Raw genomic sequence first — 12,469 nt, 5'->3', positions numbered from 1 at the left:
CTGAACACAACAAGAAGAAAAGGTGGAAAAATCAAGGATATCAAATGCTGCAGGAACTGTTTTGTATTAAGACAAAAAATGAATTTACATTAGTTTACTGCTAATAGTGGAAAAACTGTTTCTACCAAAAAGAGCAGAAAAACTGGAGCTGATATGTAAAAAAAAAAATGATGAAGGACGAATAAAATCAGCCCAGAAATGATGCGACAAAACATGGTAGCAGAAAAACAGAGAGGTTCAAACAGAACTCTTATATAACCTGTCATGATGATATTTAGCGGCAATGTGGCAGGGGTTGATGGGAGAGGAAGGGAGGGACAGAAGCTCTTTCAGTGACCTCGCCAAACAGTTTGTTGCTGTGCATTACCCTGGTGTGTGGCAGGGTAACACACAAACACACAAACACACAAACATCGCTCTGAATACACTGCCGGGTTGCCACAGGAACTTACAAAGCACTCTGCGGCGTCGTCCATGAAGCCAAGCTGGAAGCGGTGCTCGTCCTTAAAGGTCTCTGCCAAGGCGTGACGCAGGTTGTCAGAGGGCAGCGCGCGCTCCCGACTGTGCTGGAACTGGGAGAAGATGCCCTGGAGAGGAGAGAGGACGAGAAATAGTTTACTCATGGACTGAGGGACGTATTGTTTATCATAACTGTTTGTGTCACCCTCACTGCTGAATAGGGCTGTATGATTAATCCAAATGTCATCTAAATTGCAACATGGACTTGTGCAATATATAATAAAGTATTGTGGAGCTGCAGAGAAGTCTCGGTCTTAACAAAATATCCTTGTTTGGAACAGAACATCTTAAAATAACATACCATAAGCTTTTCAATATATTTTTCAATGATAAACTGGAATTAACAGTTAAATATATGAATTTAGATGATGTTTTCTACCTTTAATGCACAAAAGATGCATGATTCCCCTAAACAGAAGTGTCCAGGTAGCTGCCTCAGGCTGCGTCTGAAGATGTCCAGCTGCCACAAAACCTGAACAAGAGAAACAGAAGGTTACTTTCACACTATAAAACGTTATAATAGGTATTTATTTTGTGTGAAAAACTTGACATCCTTGGATCTATTGTTTAAGATGGCAATCAGACGTTAGGTTACAGACTCCAAGGTCATGAGGATGAGGAGTGGGCGAGAGGAAGAACTCCCTGACAGAAACAGAGCCTCGGGTAACGATCATCTTCAACCAGCTCAGCCTCTGAGTCACAGTCTCTGAGAGAGTGACCTCACTGTGGGCACACTGCAGTAATGAACCAACTATCCAGCTAGTGTCCCGATAGTCAAATGCAACCTTCAAGTGCATAAATAAACTGCCAGGAAGCTGTGACACACGCAGACAGTGAGTAAAGTCTGAAACTTTAAATAAATGATGGTCATATTTTGAGAGGGTGAAGTATAGGTCCTGGAGGAAAACCACAACATGCAAGGGAAGTATGTAAGAATGTAACGGCCATTTGTCCTTATATCAAAAACTAATAAAAAACTTCTGCCGAGGCACCAGAAACTGAATGTTACGGAGAGATTGAATCCAATGTTCTGGCATGCATATAGTTTGTTCAGCATATTATCTTTTCAAAGACCAAACAAAACAAAGAACAACAATTGTACCTCTACTCTGGCCCTGGTAAAAAAAACAAAAAAAAAGATATGCCTTTCAGGTGCCCAATCCCACCTCCACCTGTAAATACGTTTTAACCAGGTGCTGCCTGGAACAACCGGAACTCAAATAATGACACTTAATAATGATGCTGAAATAACTAAAACAGCCATCAAATAAATTAATGAATAGCTTCAACAGAGAGAGAAAGAAAGCACTTGTCAAAAATATGTATTTTGCAACACATATGGCTTTTTGGGCACATAGTTAAATATATTTCCAGTGATGGAAATATCAGTCTGTCAATCATTTTGGAGCAATTTTAAGTACCTTGTAATGACTATGTTAATTTCCTCCCTACCTGCACGGCGCTGTTGAGGAAGCAGCTGTTCTGGCCCGGTTCGTTCAGCAGTCCTTTGGTGGGGGCCAGAGACAGCATGCTCCCCGGCTGGTACGACTTCCCCAGATTGCCACCCGGCTTCCTGAAGAACTTGACCCATGCCATTGGATAGGGGGGTCTGCCTCAGACAGGTGGGCCGGGCGGAGGTTGGTGCTGGGATCAGATCCCCGATAGTCCGGGGTTAAGTTATTCCTGCAGCAGCGGCACTGCTACACATCTAATCCATTTCTGCAGCTCACGTAGAACATCCTTTTTCTGCTTCTTAAAAAGTTGATCCAAAAAAAATAAAAGTCAACACAAAAACTTATAATCCAAGTGTTTGTTTTGGAAAGCCGTTGATGATCCGCGGTCTGATGCTGGTGATGAGATGAGTTTTGACTTCGGAGCAGCACGCCTCAGTCATCCTGACGCTCTGCAGCACGAAGCTTCACACCGCTTCAGAGGGGACGGCGGACCCCTGCGAGCTCATTCTGCCACATGGTCCCGATGGTATTGGAGATTTTCCGCTGCAGTCAATTGTCCCTCTCAGAGGTCAATCCATAGCAAAGGTTTGTCCAGGCCGGGCAGAAAACACAGCTGCGTTAAAGACAGAGAGAACCAGATTAAACGGGATTTAGATGACAATATGGAGCTTATCACCACTTTCTGTTTTTTGTCTAGTGTGTAAGCTCTATTGATGTTTAATTGCAACATTTCTGAGTCGTTTTATAACATGATAAAGATATTCCATAAAAGCGACCGAGACCACAGTCTTCATAATATCCTGCTTGTTCTAGGTCAGATGTCGACAGAGTTTACACATTAACTTTTCAAAACACCCTTTGCACTGGAGGTGTGTCCAACTGAAGCTAAAGTTGCAGAGTTTCCTTACAAATAGATGACAACTCCCAAGAGACATTACAAGGACTGATGGTAATGTTCCCTAAGGACGCCATTTTGAATAATGATATCTACAATTGAGCCATTTATTTTGTGTGAATGTAAATTCCTTCTCTTTTCACGTGACTGGAAAGCAACTTGTTTTATAAATATACTACTGATCTCTATCCGTAATTCTTTCACCCGACTAATGTCAATAAAATGTAAAAAAAAATAAGATATCTGAAAAAAGGGTATTTGTAATTACCATTGATTAATCTTCCGCTGAAAAATGTACCGCATGGATTTATAGATTTACGAAACAGATGTGTCCCTATTATTGTCATTTTAGCTCTACTGTAGATGGGAGCCCCAAATAAAAGAAAATGTGTCAGCAATTGAAAACTTTCCCAAAACAAACACAAAGTTTCTTGTGTGTCTCATTGTCAGTTTTTTCTGGCATTGTCATTCTTTTGTAACGACAAAAAGAGCATAAGAGCGCTGCGCTGCCCTGCCCTATTTTTAACTGGAGAAGAGCAGCGGAGGACATTTCCACAAACCACTGAAGATGCACTTCGATTGATAAACTTGCAGTCCATGCAGCTTCAACACCACAGTGACAAAGAGCAACACAATCTGCAGAGAGTGTGCACAGCGCTGAACACACACTCCTGTGAGCAGTTTGATGGATGAAAACGTTTGTGCTGAGTGAGGCAGTGGGAGCTGTGTGTGGGTTATTACAGTACAGGAAGATGTGCGTGCTGTATACACAAAGCCTGTGTTCTTTCATGTCATTCTAAAAGCTTGCTCTTGGAGAAGTTGCGGCAATGTACTTGTAGCTTCAAAAAAGTGTGAAGAAGCAACAATGAGCAATAACTCCTTGTGTAACACACAGTGATTCGTCCTGTTTTTGTCCCTAACACCTTAAAGAATAAACCTCAAACACTTTGTTATTCAGAGTGAGGACAAAACAATATGTCCTACTTTGCACTACAATGAAACTTCCCTCTTGTGACACTCTCCAGAAACAACAAGTTTCAGCCAAAACCCGTTGGACCACATTTACATCCTGGTATTTCAGGAATCCTAGATGCCCGATGGTACGGTGTCACCTCTCGACAGGTAACAGTTTAACCTGAATTTGAGTCATTTCAGTCCTCTTCACATGATGCAGCTAAACATGCTAATGGACTTAGCAACACAGCAACAACAGCATTCCTAAGCAATCTGTAAAGCTCAGTGTTGCTTAAGAACAGCTGTTTACAGGTTAGTTTGAGAGCAGAGGAAATGTTTTCACTCCACCTTTACCAATCACATGCCTCGACGTGTTGGTACCGTCTGTACGTTTCTTCAATTTTCCAAATCACAACCTAAGTTTTCATATTTTTTCCGAGATCTGAATGTTCACCTAAATCCCTCACTACACAAAGTAGTTCAATATATCAATGAACCTATTCATGTCTTGGCACTTTCACTTGTGTAATGTGCACCCGTCTAATCTATTTAAGCTTGTTTTAAGTTGGATTCTCTTATTAGTGACTAAATGTTAGAATAAAATGTCATTTTCAAGATTATTTCTTCTGCACTGTCTTAGTGCTTTTATTTTTTTGTAAAGCATTTTGAATTGCCTTTTTTCCCCCTGAACCTCTGATTAAATATTTGTATGTCTCTAAACTCCTTTTATTTAGATGTTTAATTAATCTTTCATATTCTCGTATACAGTGGGGCAAAAAAGTATTTAGTCAGCCACCAATTGTGCAAGTTCTCCCACTTAATATGAGAGAGGCCTGTAATTTTCCTCCTAGGTACACTTCAACTATGAGAGACAGAATGGGGGGAAAGAATCCAGGAAATCACATTGTAGGATTTTTAATGAATTAATTGGTAAATTCCTCGGTAAAATAAGTATTTGGTCACCTACAAACAAACAAGATTTCTGGCTCTCACAGACCTGTAACTTCTTCTTTAAGAGCCTCCTCTGTCCTCCACTTGTTAACTGTATTAATGGCACCTGTTTGAACTCGTTATCAGTATAAAAGACACCTGTCCACAACCTCAAACAGTCACACTCCAAACTCCACTATGGCCAAGACCAAAGAGCTGTCAAAGGAGTAGTAGTAGTAGAACCTTTATTTATCCAGGAAAATCAATATTTACAATGATGACCTGACAGGAGGCAAAGGCTTCCTGAGGGGATGGGGTTTGGGAGGAAAAATAAATAAAAAGACAGACTCCGGGCACTACAGAACCCAGGAGACAACACAAACACATCGAGCAAAGATGACAGGCATAGCAGTTAAACATATAAAAACTCTAAAACAATATTGCTGTGGTTCAATCAGTCATTGAAATCAGCATCAGGCAAAGCAGCTACATGTGTGTACCAGGGTGTCAATAATAGTGACATTGAAGGTGCGGGGGGAGACAAAGGACACCAGAAACTAAATTGTAGACCTGCACCAGGCTGGGAAGACTGAATCTGCAACAGGTAAGCAGCTTGGTGTGAAGAAATCAACTGTGGGAGCAATTATTAGAAAATGGAAGACATACAAGACCACTGATAACCTCCCTCGATCTGGGGCTCCACGCAAGATCTCACCCCGTGGGGTCAAAATGATCACAAGAACGGTGAGCAAAAATCCCAGAACCACACGGGGGGACCGAGTCAATGACCTGCAGAGAGCTGGGACCAAAGTAACAAAGGCTACCATCAGTAACACACTACGCCGCCAGGGACTCAAATCCTGCAGTGCCAGACGTGTCCCCCTGCTTAAGCCAGTACATGTCCAGGCCCGTCTGAAGTTTGCTAGAGAGCATTTAGATGATCCAGAAGAGGATTGGGAGAATGTCATATGGTCAGATGAAACCAAAATAGAACTTTTTGGTAAAAACTCAACTAGACGTGTTTGGAGGAGAAAGAATGCTGAGTTGCATCCAAAGAACACCACACTGTGAAACATGGGGGTGGAAACATCATGCTTTGGGGCTGTTTTTCTGCAAAGGGACCAGGACGACTGATCCGTGTAAAGGAAAGAATGAATGGGGCCAAGTATCGTGAGATTTTGAGTGACAACCTCCTTCCATCAGCAAGGGCATTGAAGATGAAACGTGGCTGGGTCTTTCAGCATGACAATGATCCCAAACACACCGCCCGGGCAACGAAGGAGTGGCTTCGTAAGAAGCATTTCAAGGTCCTGGAGTGGCCTAGCCAGTCTCCAGATCTCAACCCCATAGAAAATCTTTGGAGGGAGTTGAAAGTCCGTGTTGCCCAGCGACAGCCCCAAACATCACTGCTCTAGAGGAGATCTGCATGGAGGAATGGGCCAAAATACCAGCAACAGTGTGTGAACACCTTGTGAAGACTTACAGAAAACGTTTGACCTCTGTCATTGCCAACAAAGGGTATATAACCAGGGCTGCACATAACTGGTGCGCAGGTGCGCATGCGCACCTCCGCCAAAAAATGAGCACCGGGTCATTTGAAAAAAGGCGCATTTGCGTACCAACATTGAGAGAGAGAGAGGAGAGAGAGAAGAGACAGAAGGGAGAAGAGACAGAAGGGAGAAGAGAAAAGAGAGGAGAGAAAAGAGAGGAGAGAGAGAGAAAGATATTTGCGAGTTGCATATGAACTCAGAGCCGGCCCGTAGCACTGGCGTAATAGATGTTCGCATAGGGCGCCAGATCCGGGCAGGCGCTGCGCTGTCAGCTCTGGGAGGGAAAAACAATTTTTTGATCGTTGGGGCTCATCCTAATTTTCGGCCTTGATGTAACAACATTCATATTTAAGTAAATGTAACACCCTTTTCACCCCGGTTACACGTTTCATTTGCCCTGTATGATGGGCGCTGTAAGTGATGAAAATGGGGGATGTTGGCTTATCTGGCGCCCGCAGCTCACAGCCAAAGTGCGAGTGAGCGTGGGATCGAGGGAGGGTGCACCGGTTCCGGCGCAGTTGTTATTAGCATCTGGTGCTAGCTGCTCTAACGGATATAAGAAGAAGATGTTTCTACAATGATGTGGAGGGAGAGTCCTCTCCAGTCAGACTGAGGCTGATAACTACAGCTCAGTGAGGTAAAGGACTCTGAGTGTTTAGATAGTTCACTTTAGTCTAAGTTGTCTCAGTGGGTCTCAAACGTTTTGATCACAATTTATGTAAACACATATTTCCAAGGCACTCCTTTATAATTATTGGGATAAACAGGTTTGATATCATTCCAATGTATACTATAGGACAGTAACCAAAAATATCCTTTAAAACTGGAAAGATAACAACAAATGCATACATATATAAATGTTAAGGTAAAATAAGATATGAATGAACAACAACAATAAAATAAGTTACATTAATTTGTTATTGGCTATGGTAGGTTATTGGTTATGTTCACATACTTCTGTGATTACATCCACTTGTCTAAGATGACAACAGAGACTTTCGACCCAAACCCAGCTGTTGACTTGTGGATGCAAGCAGCTAATCGCAGACTCAACCAGAGAGAAAGAAGTAGGCCTACATCATCAGCTACCATGTCTGACAGAGAGGAAGACAGTCAGGAGGATAGTGATGACAGCTTGTAGGATTACTGGTCGTGCTAATGTTGTCTTGTGTTCACCTCTGCATGTGTGTTCTGTGTTCACCTCTGCATGTGTGTTCTGTGTTCACCTCTGCATGTGTGTTCTGTGTTCACCTCTGCATGTGTGTTCTGTGTTCACCTCTGCATGTGTGTTCTGTGTTCACCTCTGCATGGTGTTTCTGTGCCGTGTGTCTGGCAAATAAAGTCAAGACCCCCTCAAAAGTTACGGTTTATTTCATTTTAAGGATGAGCACCAAGCAACATCTCCAGGTGCTCCTTTGAGAACCAGGGCAAAAAAGTGATGTGCACCCCTGTATATAACAAAGTATTGAGATGAACTTATGTTATTGACCAAATACTTATTTTCCACCATCATTTGCAAATAAATTCTTTAAAAAACAGGCAATGTGATTTTCTGGAATTTTTGTTCTCATAGTTGAAGTGTACCTAGGATGAACATTACAGGCCTCTCTCATCTTTTTAAGTGGGAGAACTTGCACAATTGGTGGCTGACTAAATACTTTTTTGCCCCACTGTACATTAATATCACTTATCACTTTAACAGCTAAACCCCTCCAGGATGTCACAATGCAACAAGTTATACAGTTAAAATATTGAGTCTTACTTTTTAAAACAACGCATGAACTAGAGTGTAAAGCATCTCTTCAATTGAAATGTACAAACAAGCAAAGACAATACCACACATCCACATCATTCATCGTCCATTCGGTGGCATGGAACATGAAGCCAATGCAAGCTTTATAGACAACAGCAAGAGTAAACATGGCTCTGCTTTCAGGTCTGAGAGAAGTTATTAAATGACGGCAGTCCACTTGAAAACTGCCAACCCCACTTATGTTTAATCATCTTTTAGTCTGAGCAGAATTGAGAATTGCTGACTAGGATTTAATGACATAAAAGACAATGCCAAGAATGAGTATAATATAAAGAATCCTGAGTATAATACAAAGTCTTTGTCCTCGCTCAACGATTACAAACATGATTTTCATATTACTGCATGACAATGAGGCCACTGCTGAGGAGAACATTTGAGCCACATCCGTTTCCCCCCCCACAAGAAATTAAAAAAAACATTCCCGGCTTATCAGATTAAGCATGACACCTTTCATCTGACAACATCATGTGACTGCACCATGGCGCGTCTGCACCGCAGGACAGGCGCACATTTCTAGACAGACTGGCTGAGTTACAATCCAGAGAGGTTCAAGTGGAACAAACTGCACTGACCTGTGAGCAGAGACATTATCTGAACAGGTGGCTGTGTACGACTGTTACTCATTTATATTCTCATCTAAAACAGATCCCTCATAATAGATTACAAGTGAATGCAGCCATGTGATGCATCGGCCTGTTTGTTTTTAAAGCTTGGTGGAGAAAATGACTCAACTGGTCGGTCACAATATTTTCAAGAAGCCAGGTTTACGTCATTATTTGGTGTAAGCCAACACAGCTACCACCCTTCTGCTTCAGTCTGTGCTGAATTAAACTATTTCCTTCAGGCTGGTTTCCTCAATTTAGGTTAATCCTTACAAGTTGGCAATATTTTCCACACCAACAGGTAACAGAACGAGCTCGTGTGTGTACGATAGTCAGTTCTCTTTTCAACACTGGTCTTTTTCTTGCTTTATATGACCAACATGAATCTTTTTTCCAATTCAGAAAATGATATTATTGAATTGATACACAAAATGATCATGTGAAGCTACTGTATAATGTAACTAACAATGTAGAAGACAGAAATGTACACCACCATTAAAACCTCAACTTTAACATTAAGCAGGTTAAAGCACACACAACAGATTTGAGGAGTATTTGATACGAGATCAAATCATTGATCCCTGTGGGGAAATTAGGTCACGACTGCAGCAAGAAGTTAAATTCAGTCAGGTACAAATGTTGTACCGATCTGAGCCAAGCAAAAGGAGATTTCAGCAGCAGTACAGGATGTCCAGTCTTCCTCTATAAACAAAGACACGCTCAGACTCTCCCCAGGATCGACTTTTTTTCTTGTCACGGGGAAAACGCTAGGGCTAGCACCTTGGAGCAATCAGCCCCAGAGCGTGTGTTATGCATCAGCACCTCTGACAGGCCGAGGGATTCTGAAGAGACGTGGGCACGCTTCGTGTGAAGGCACGCGGAGCAGGAGGCTATAATCTATCTATTAGTGATCTGCTGATGGATAGCCTCATTTAGAAGGATTCAATTGATCAGCTTCCGATGGAAATGCAAAGAGCCGCTGATGAATCAAACTGTGGAATCGAGTCACACTAATTCAATGTCTAGAAGACGTGAAACACACGGTGGGAACAGCAGAGAAAGGAAGTATTCGATATATAAAGAGGCTTTGTGGGAATCTAACACCCATAATTAGTTCACAAGCCTCTACTGTACATTCAATCTTTCATACAGAGCCTGTAAAGACATTTTAATTTGCTTTATAAAAACACAACTTCCAGCCTCTCCTTAACGTCTGAGATAAATCCAGATAGTCTATCGTTTTCAAATTCAAATCACTATATATTTCCATCATCTTGGTGCATTTTCCTCCTGCATGACAGCAGAGCATTCCCTCATGTTACTCCTCAACTCTGACTCTGGTGATGAATGACTTTCCTGACTCAGGGTTACATTTAACAACAACTTCCACTCCCAGGTGTAAAAGCAAAGTATTGTACATCTGTTTCTCCGCTATTTGTAGTCAAATCTATTTTGTTGGATTCTGATGTCTAATATTGGACAAGAAATGTGTAAATAATTCAACTCTACCTTCAGAAAAATAACTTCTGAGCTATGTTGAGTCATGCTATAAGTTTGGGAAACACATATTTTAAAAACTTTTGCTAGAGTAATATCCTGGGATGCAGAGGAGTGGGGAAAAGCAAAAAGTATACCCTCACAAATGGAATAAACAATGCTGAGCAAGGAAACAGTTTGTACTTTGTGATTATAAACTGCAGTTTCCTTTTACTAAAGTGTTGACTTATCTCCCACTGAATTTTCTAATTATCCTCCACTGCTACACATTCACATTTTCCATGTCTTGAGTTCGCCTTGGGTAGACAATAATCAACTTCTCCTTTGTTGATGCAGTCATGCAAACTTCTCACAAGTCTCAGTCATTTGGTAAACGCATGAAGGGAGTCGAATGTATTGAGAGATCTCACAGATGACTCCCACTCAGTTCACCACTTTATATCTGTAAAAAACTCACTTAAAGTGGAAGTCTAAGTGTCTGACATGAGCATATAAACATTTGTCTCTACATTTCCTCTCCACTGTTCACACAATGTTCTAATATCCTATGATTTATGCATTTGCTTTTCACAATGCTGTCTGACTGTTTATTTTAATCAAGAGTAGTCTGGAAATATACAACGTCTCAGCACAAGTAGCCCCTGGCTGCTTGTAGAGAAGAAGCAATAAAACCTGACCCTGCATGCTCTGACCCTAAGAAACTGTGAAACTTGGACTGTGGCGTTCCCTGTGGACTGCAGACAAGCTTTGAGCCTTTGGGCAACAATGCAGCGGTGTTTCCTGTGTGGGCTTCCTGCTCAAAGGCTAGCCACTTTCCAGGCAGCACATGGTCCAGTGTTCTACCCTGTGAAACTGAACAGGTCCCCTACACCACGCTGAGTCACCGCTTTCACCTTGTTGAGGAAGAGGAGAACAAAAGCACTTGGTCCAGGAACCCATGCTCAAAAGTTACATCCTTTTCTCCACCCTTACAAGTGCTTCCTTAAATGTGCCGACAATTGACAGAGACTTGCCAACTAATCACAAGCATGATGAGGATCAACAACTTACTTCTCATCCTTAAGTTCTATCTTTTTTAAATATTCATAGTCATAAATAATTATTTTTCATTAACCGTAAATATGCAGATTATTTACTCTACTTATTGTTTGTTCCCTAAAATGTCAGAAAACGAATGAAACAGCTCCATCATTTTCACCAGTCCAGTTTATCAAAGTCCAAAATGTCTTTAAATGTCTTGCTTTGTCTGAAACACAAGGATTTTTATTTTAATATAATATAAAAACAGAGAAAAAAGCAGGAAATCCTCATTATTTTAAAACAGCAGTTAAATATATTTTCGGAGGAGAGATTATTACTTAGTAACTACAAATGTTAATCGGTTTTCAAACATACGGTCCGAATATTGTTCTTATTGATAACTCAACTTCTTATTTTTGCAGCACTAACAGGTACAATCCTTCAGTTTAAAAGTAAATATCAAGTTGCAAATCTTTATTTCAAGTTAGCTACCTGAGTATTTATCAAAAGCAGAATCACTCAGTGAATAAGGCAACCAATACTTAGAAAAAGAGCACTTACTCCTGCAAACAAAGAGGTGACAGAAGGCTGACTGTCAGAACTGGTTCTTCAGCATGTCGGTCGTAAAGGAAATGTTCCACAGGCATCAACATACAGGATGAGTGTGCACAGACTGTGAGCTCACTGCTGCATCACCACTGTGTGTAAGGGGGGGTATCATTAGGGTGAGGTAAAGTGGGAGAAACCAGTCACTGCGTGAGTCTGGAAGTGACTTCTGCATTGTTGGCCAAATATATATGTGTGCAAAAATTACGCAACATGAACCTCTGAGTGCACACAAACATGTTAGCCCATACTGCTTTTTATCCTGATGTAACACCATAAAGACAAGGGAAAGCGTATCTGTGTACGTATTAACTATATGAAAAGCATACGTGGGTTACAAATACTTATTTAAACAGACTCAATACATATTGTGTTGGAAATGCGACATGAGTTGAGACTTAATCCTTATTTTGGTGAGGCTAGATGCATATTTTAAATAATGAATGATACACCCGAGCTAGCTGTCAACAACAAAACCACAAAACAGACCACTTTGAAATAAAATACCAAAAATAAGTTACTAAAAAAGACACTATGGACTGTCGAAATGACAAAGCAAGTAGTTTAGGTTATGTGTAGCAATTTTTTTACTTGACATGAGTGCTAAGTGAAGCTAAAGGACAAGAGGC

At 41.2% G+C, this 12,469-nt stretch overlaps 1 protein-coding gene across 3 annotated transcripts in view; it reads right to left on the bottom strand.

Moving 5' to 3' along the window:
- LOC117555867 (inactive ubiquitin carboxyl-terminal hydrolase 53) overlaps nucleotides 1–12,469 on the bottom strand; it is a 37,438-nt gene that overhangs the window by 24,470 nt on the left and 499 nt on the right. For 2 of the 3 annotated variants that reach the window (XM_034231015.1, XM_034230930.1), the window contains exons 2-4: nucleotides 1,972–2,586; nucleotides 899–991; nucleotides 453–587 (exon numbers count right to left, since the gene is read on the bottom strand). In XM_034231015.1, coding sequence (XP_034086906.1) covers nucleotides 453–587; nucleotides 899–991; nucleotides 1,972–2,115 — 372 coding nt within the window. In that variant the 5' untranslated portion in view covers nucleotides 2,116–2,586. Of the gene's footprint in view, nucleotides 1–452; nucleotides 588–898; nucleotides 992–1,971; nucleotides 2,587–11,795; nucleotides 11,933–12,469 lie in introns of all 3 variants that reach the window. The other variant, XM_034231089.1, reaches the window with a different exon arrangement.

This window comes from Gymnodraco acuticeps, unplaced genomic scaffold (genome assembly GCF_902827175.1).
Source record: "Gymnodraco acuticeps unplaced genomic scaffold, fGymAcu1.1, whole genome shotgun sequence".
NCBI classification, from domain to species: Eukaryota; Metazoa; Chordata; class Actinopteri; order Perciformes; family Bathydraconidae; genus Gymnodraco; species Gymnodraco acuticeps.
This window is presented reverse-complemented; position numbering and strand designations above follow the sequence as displayed.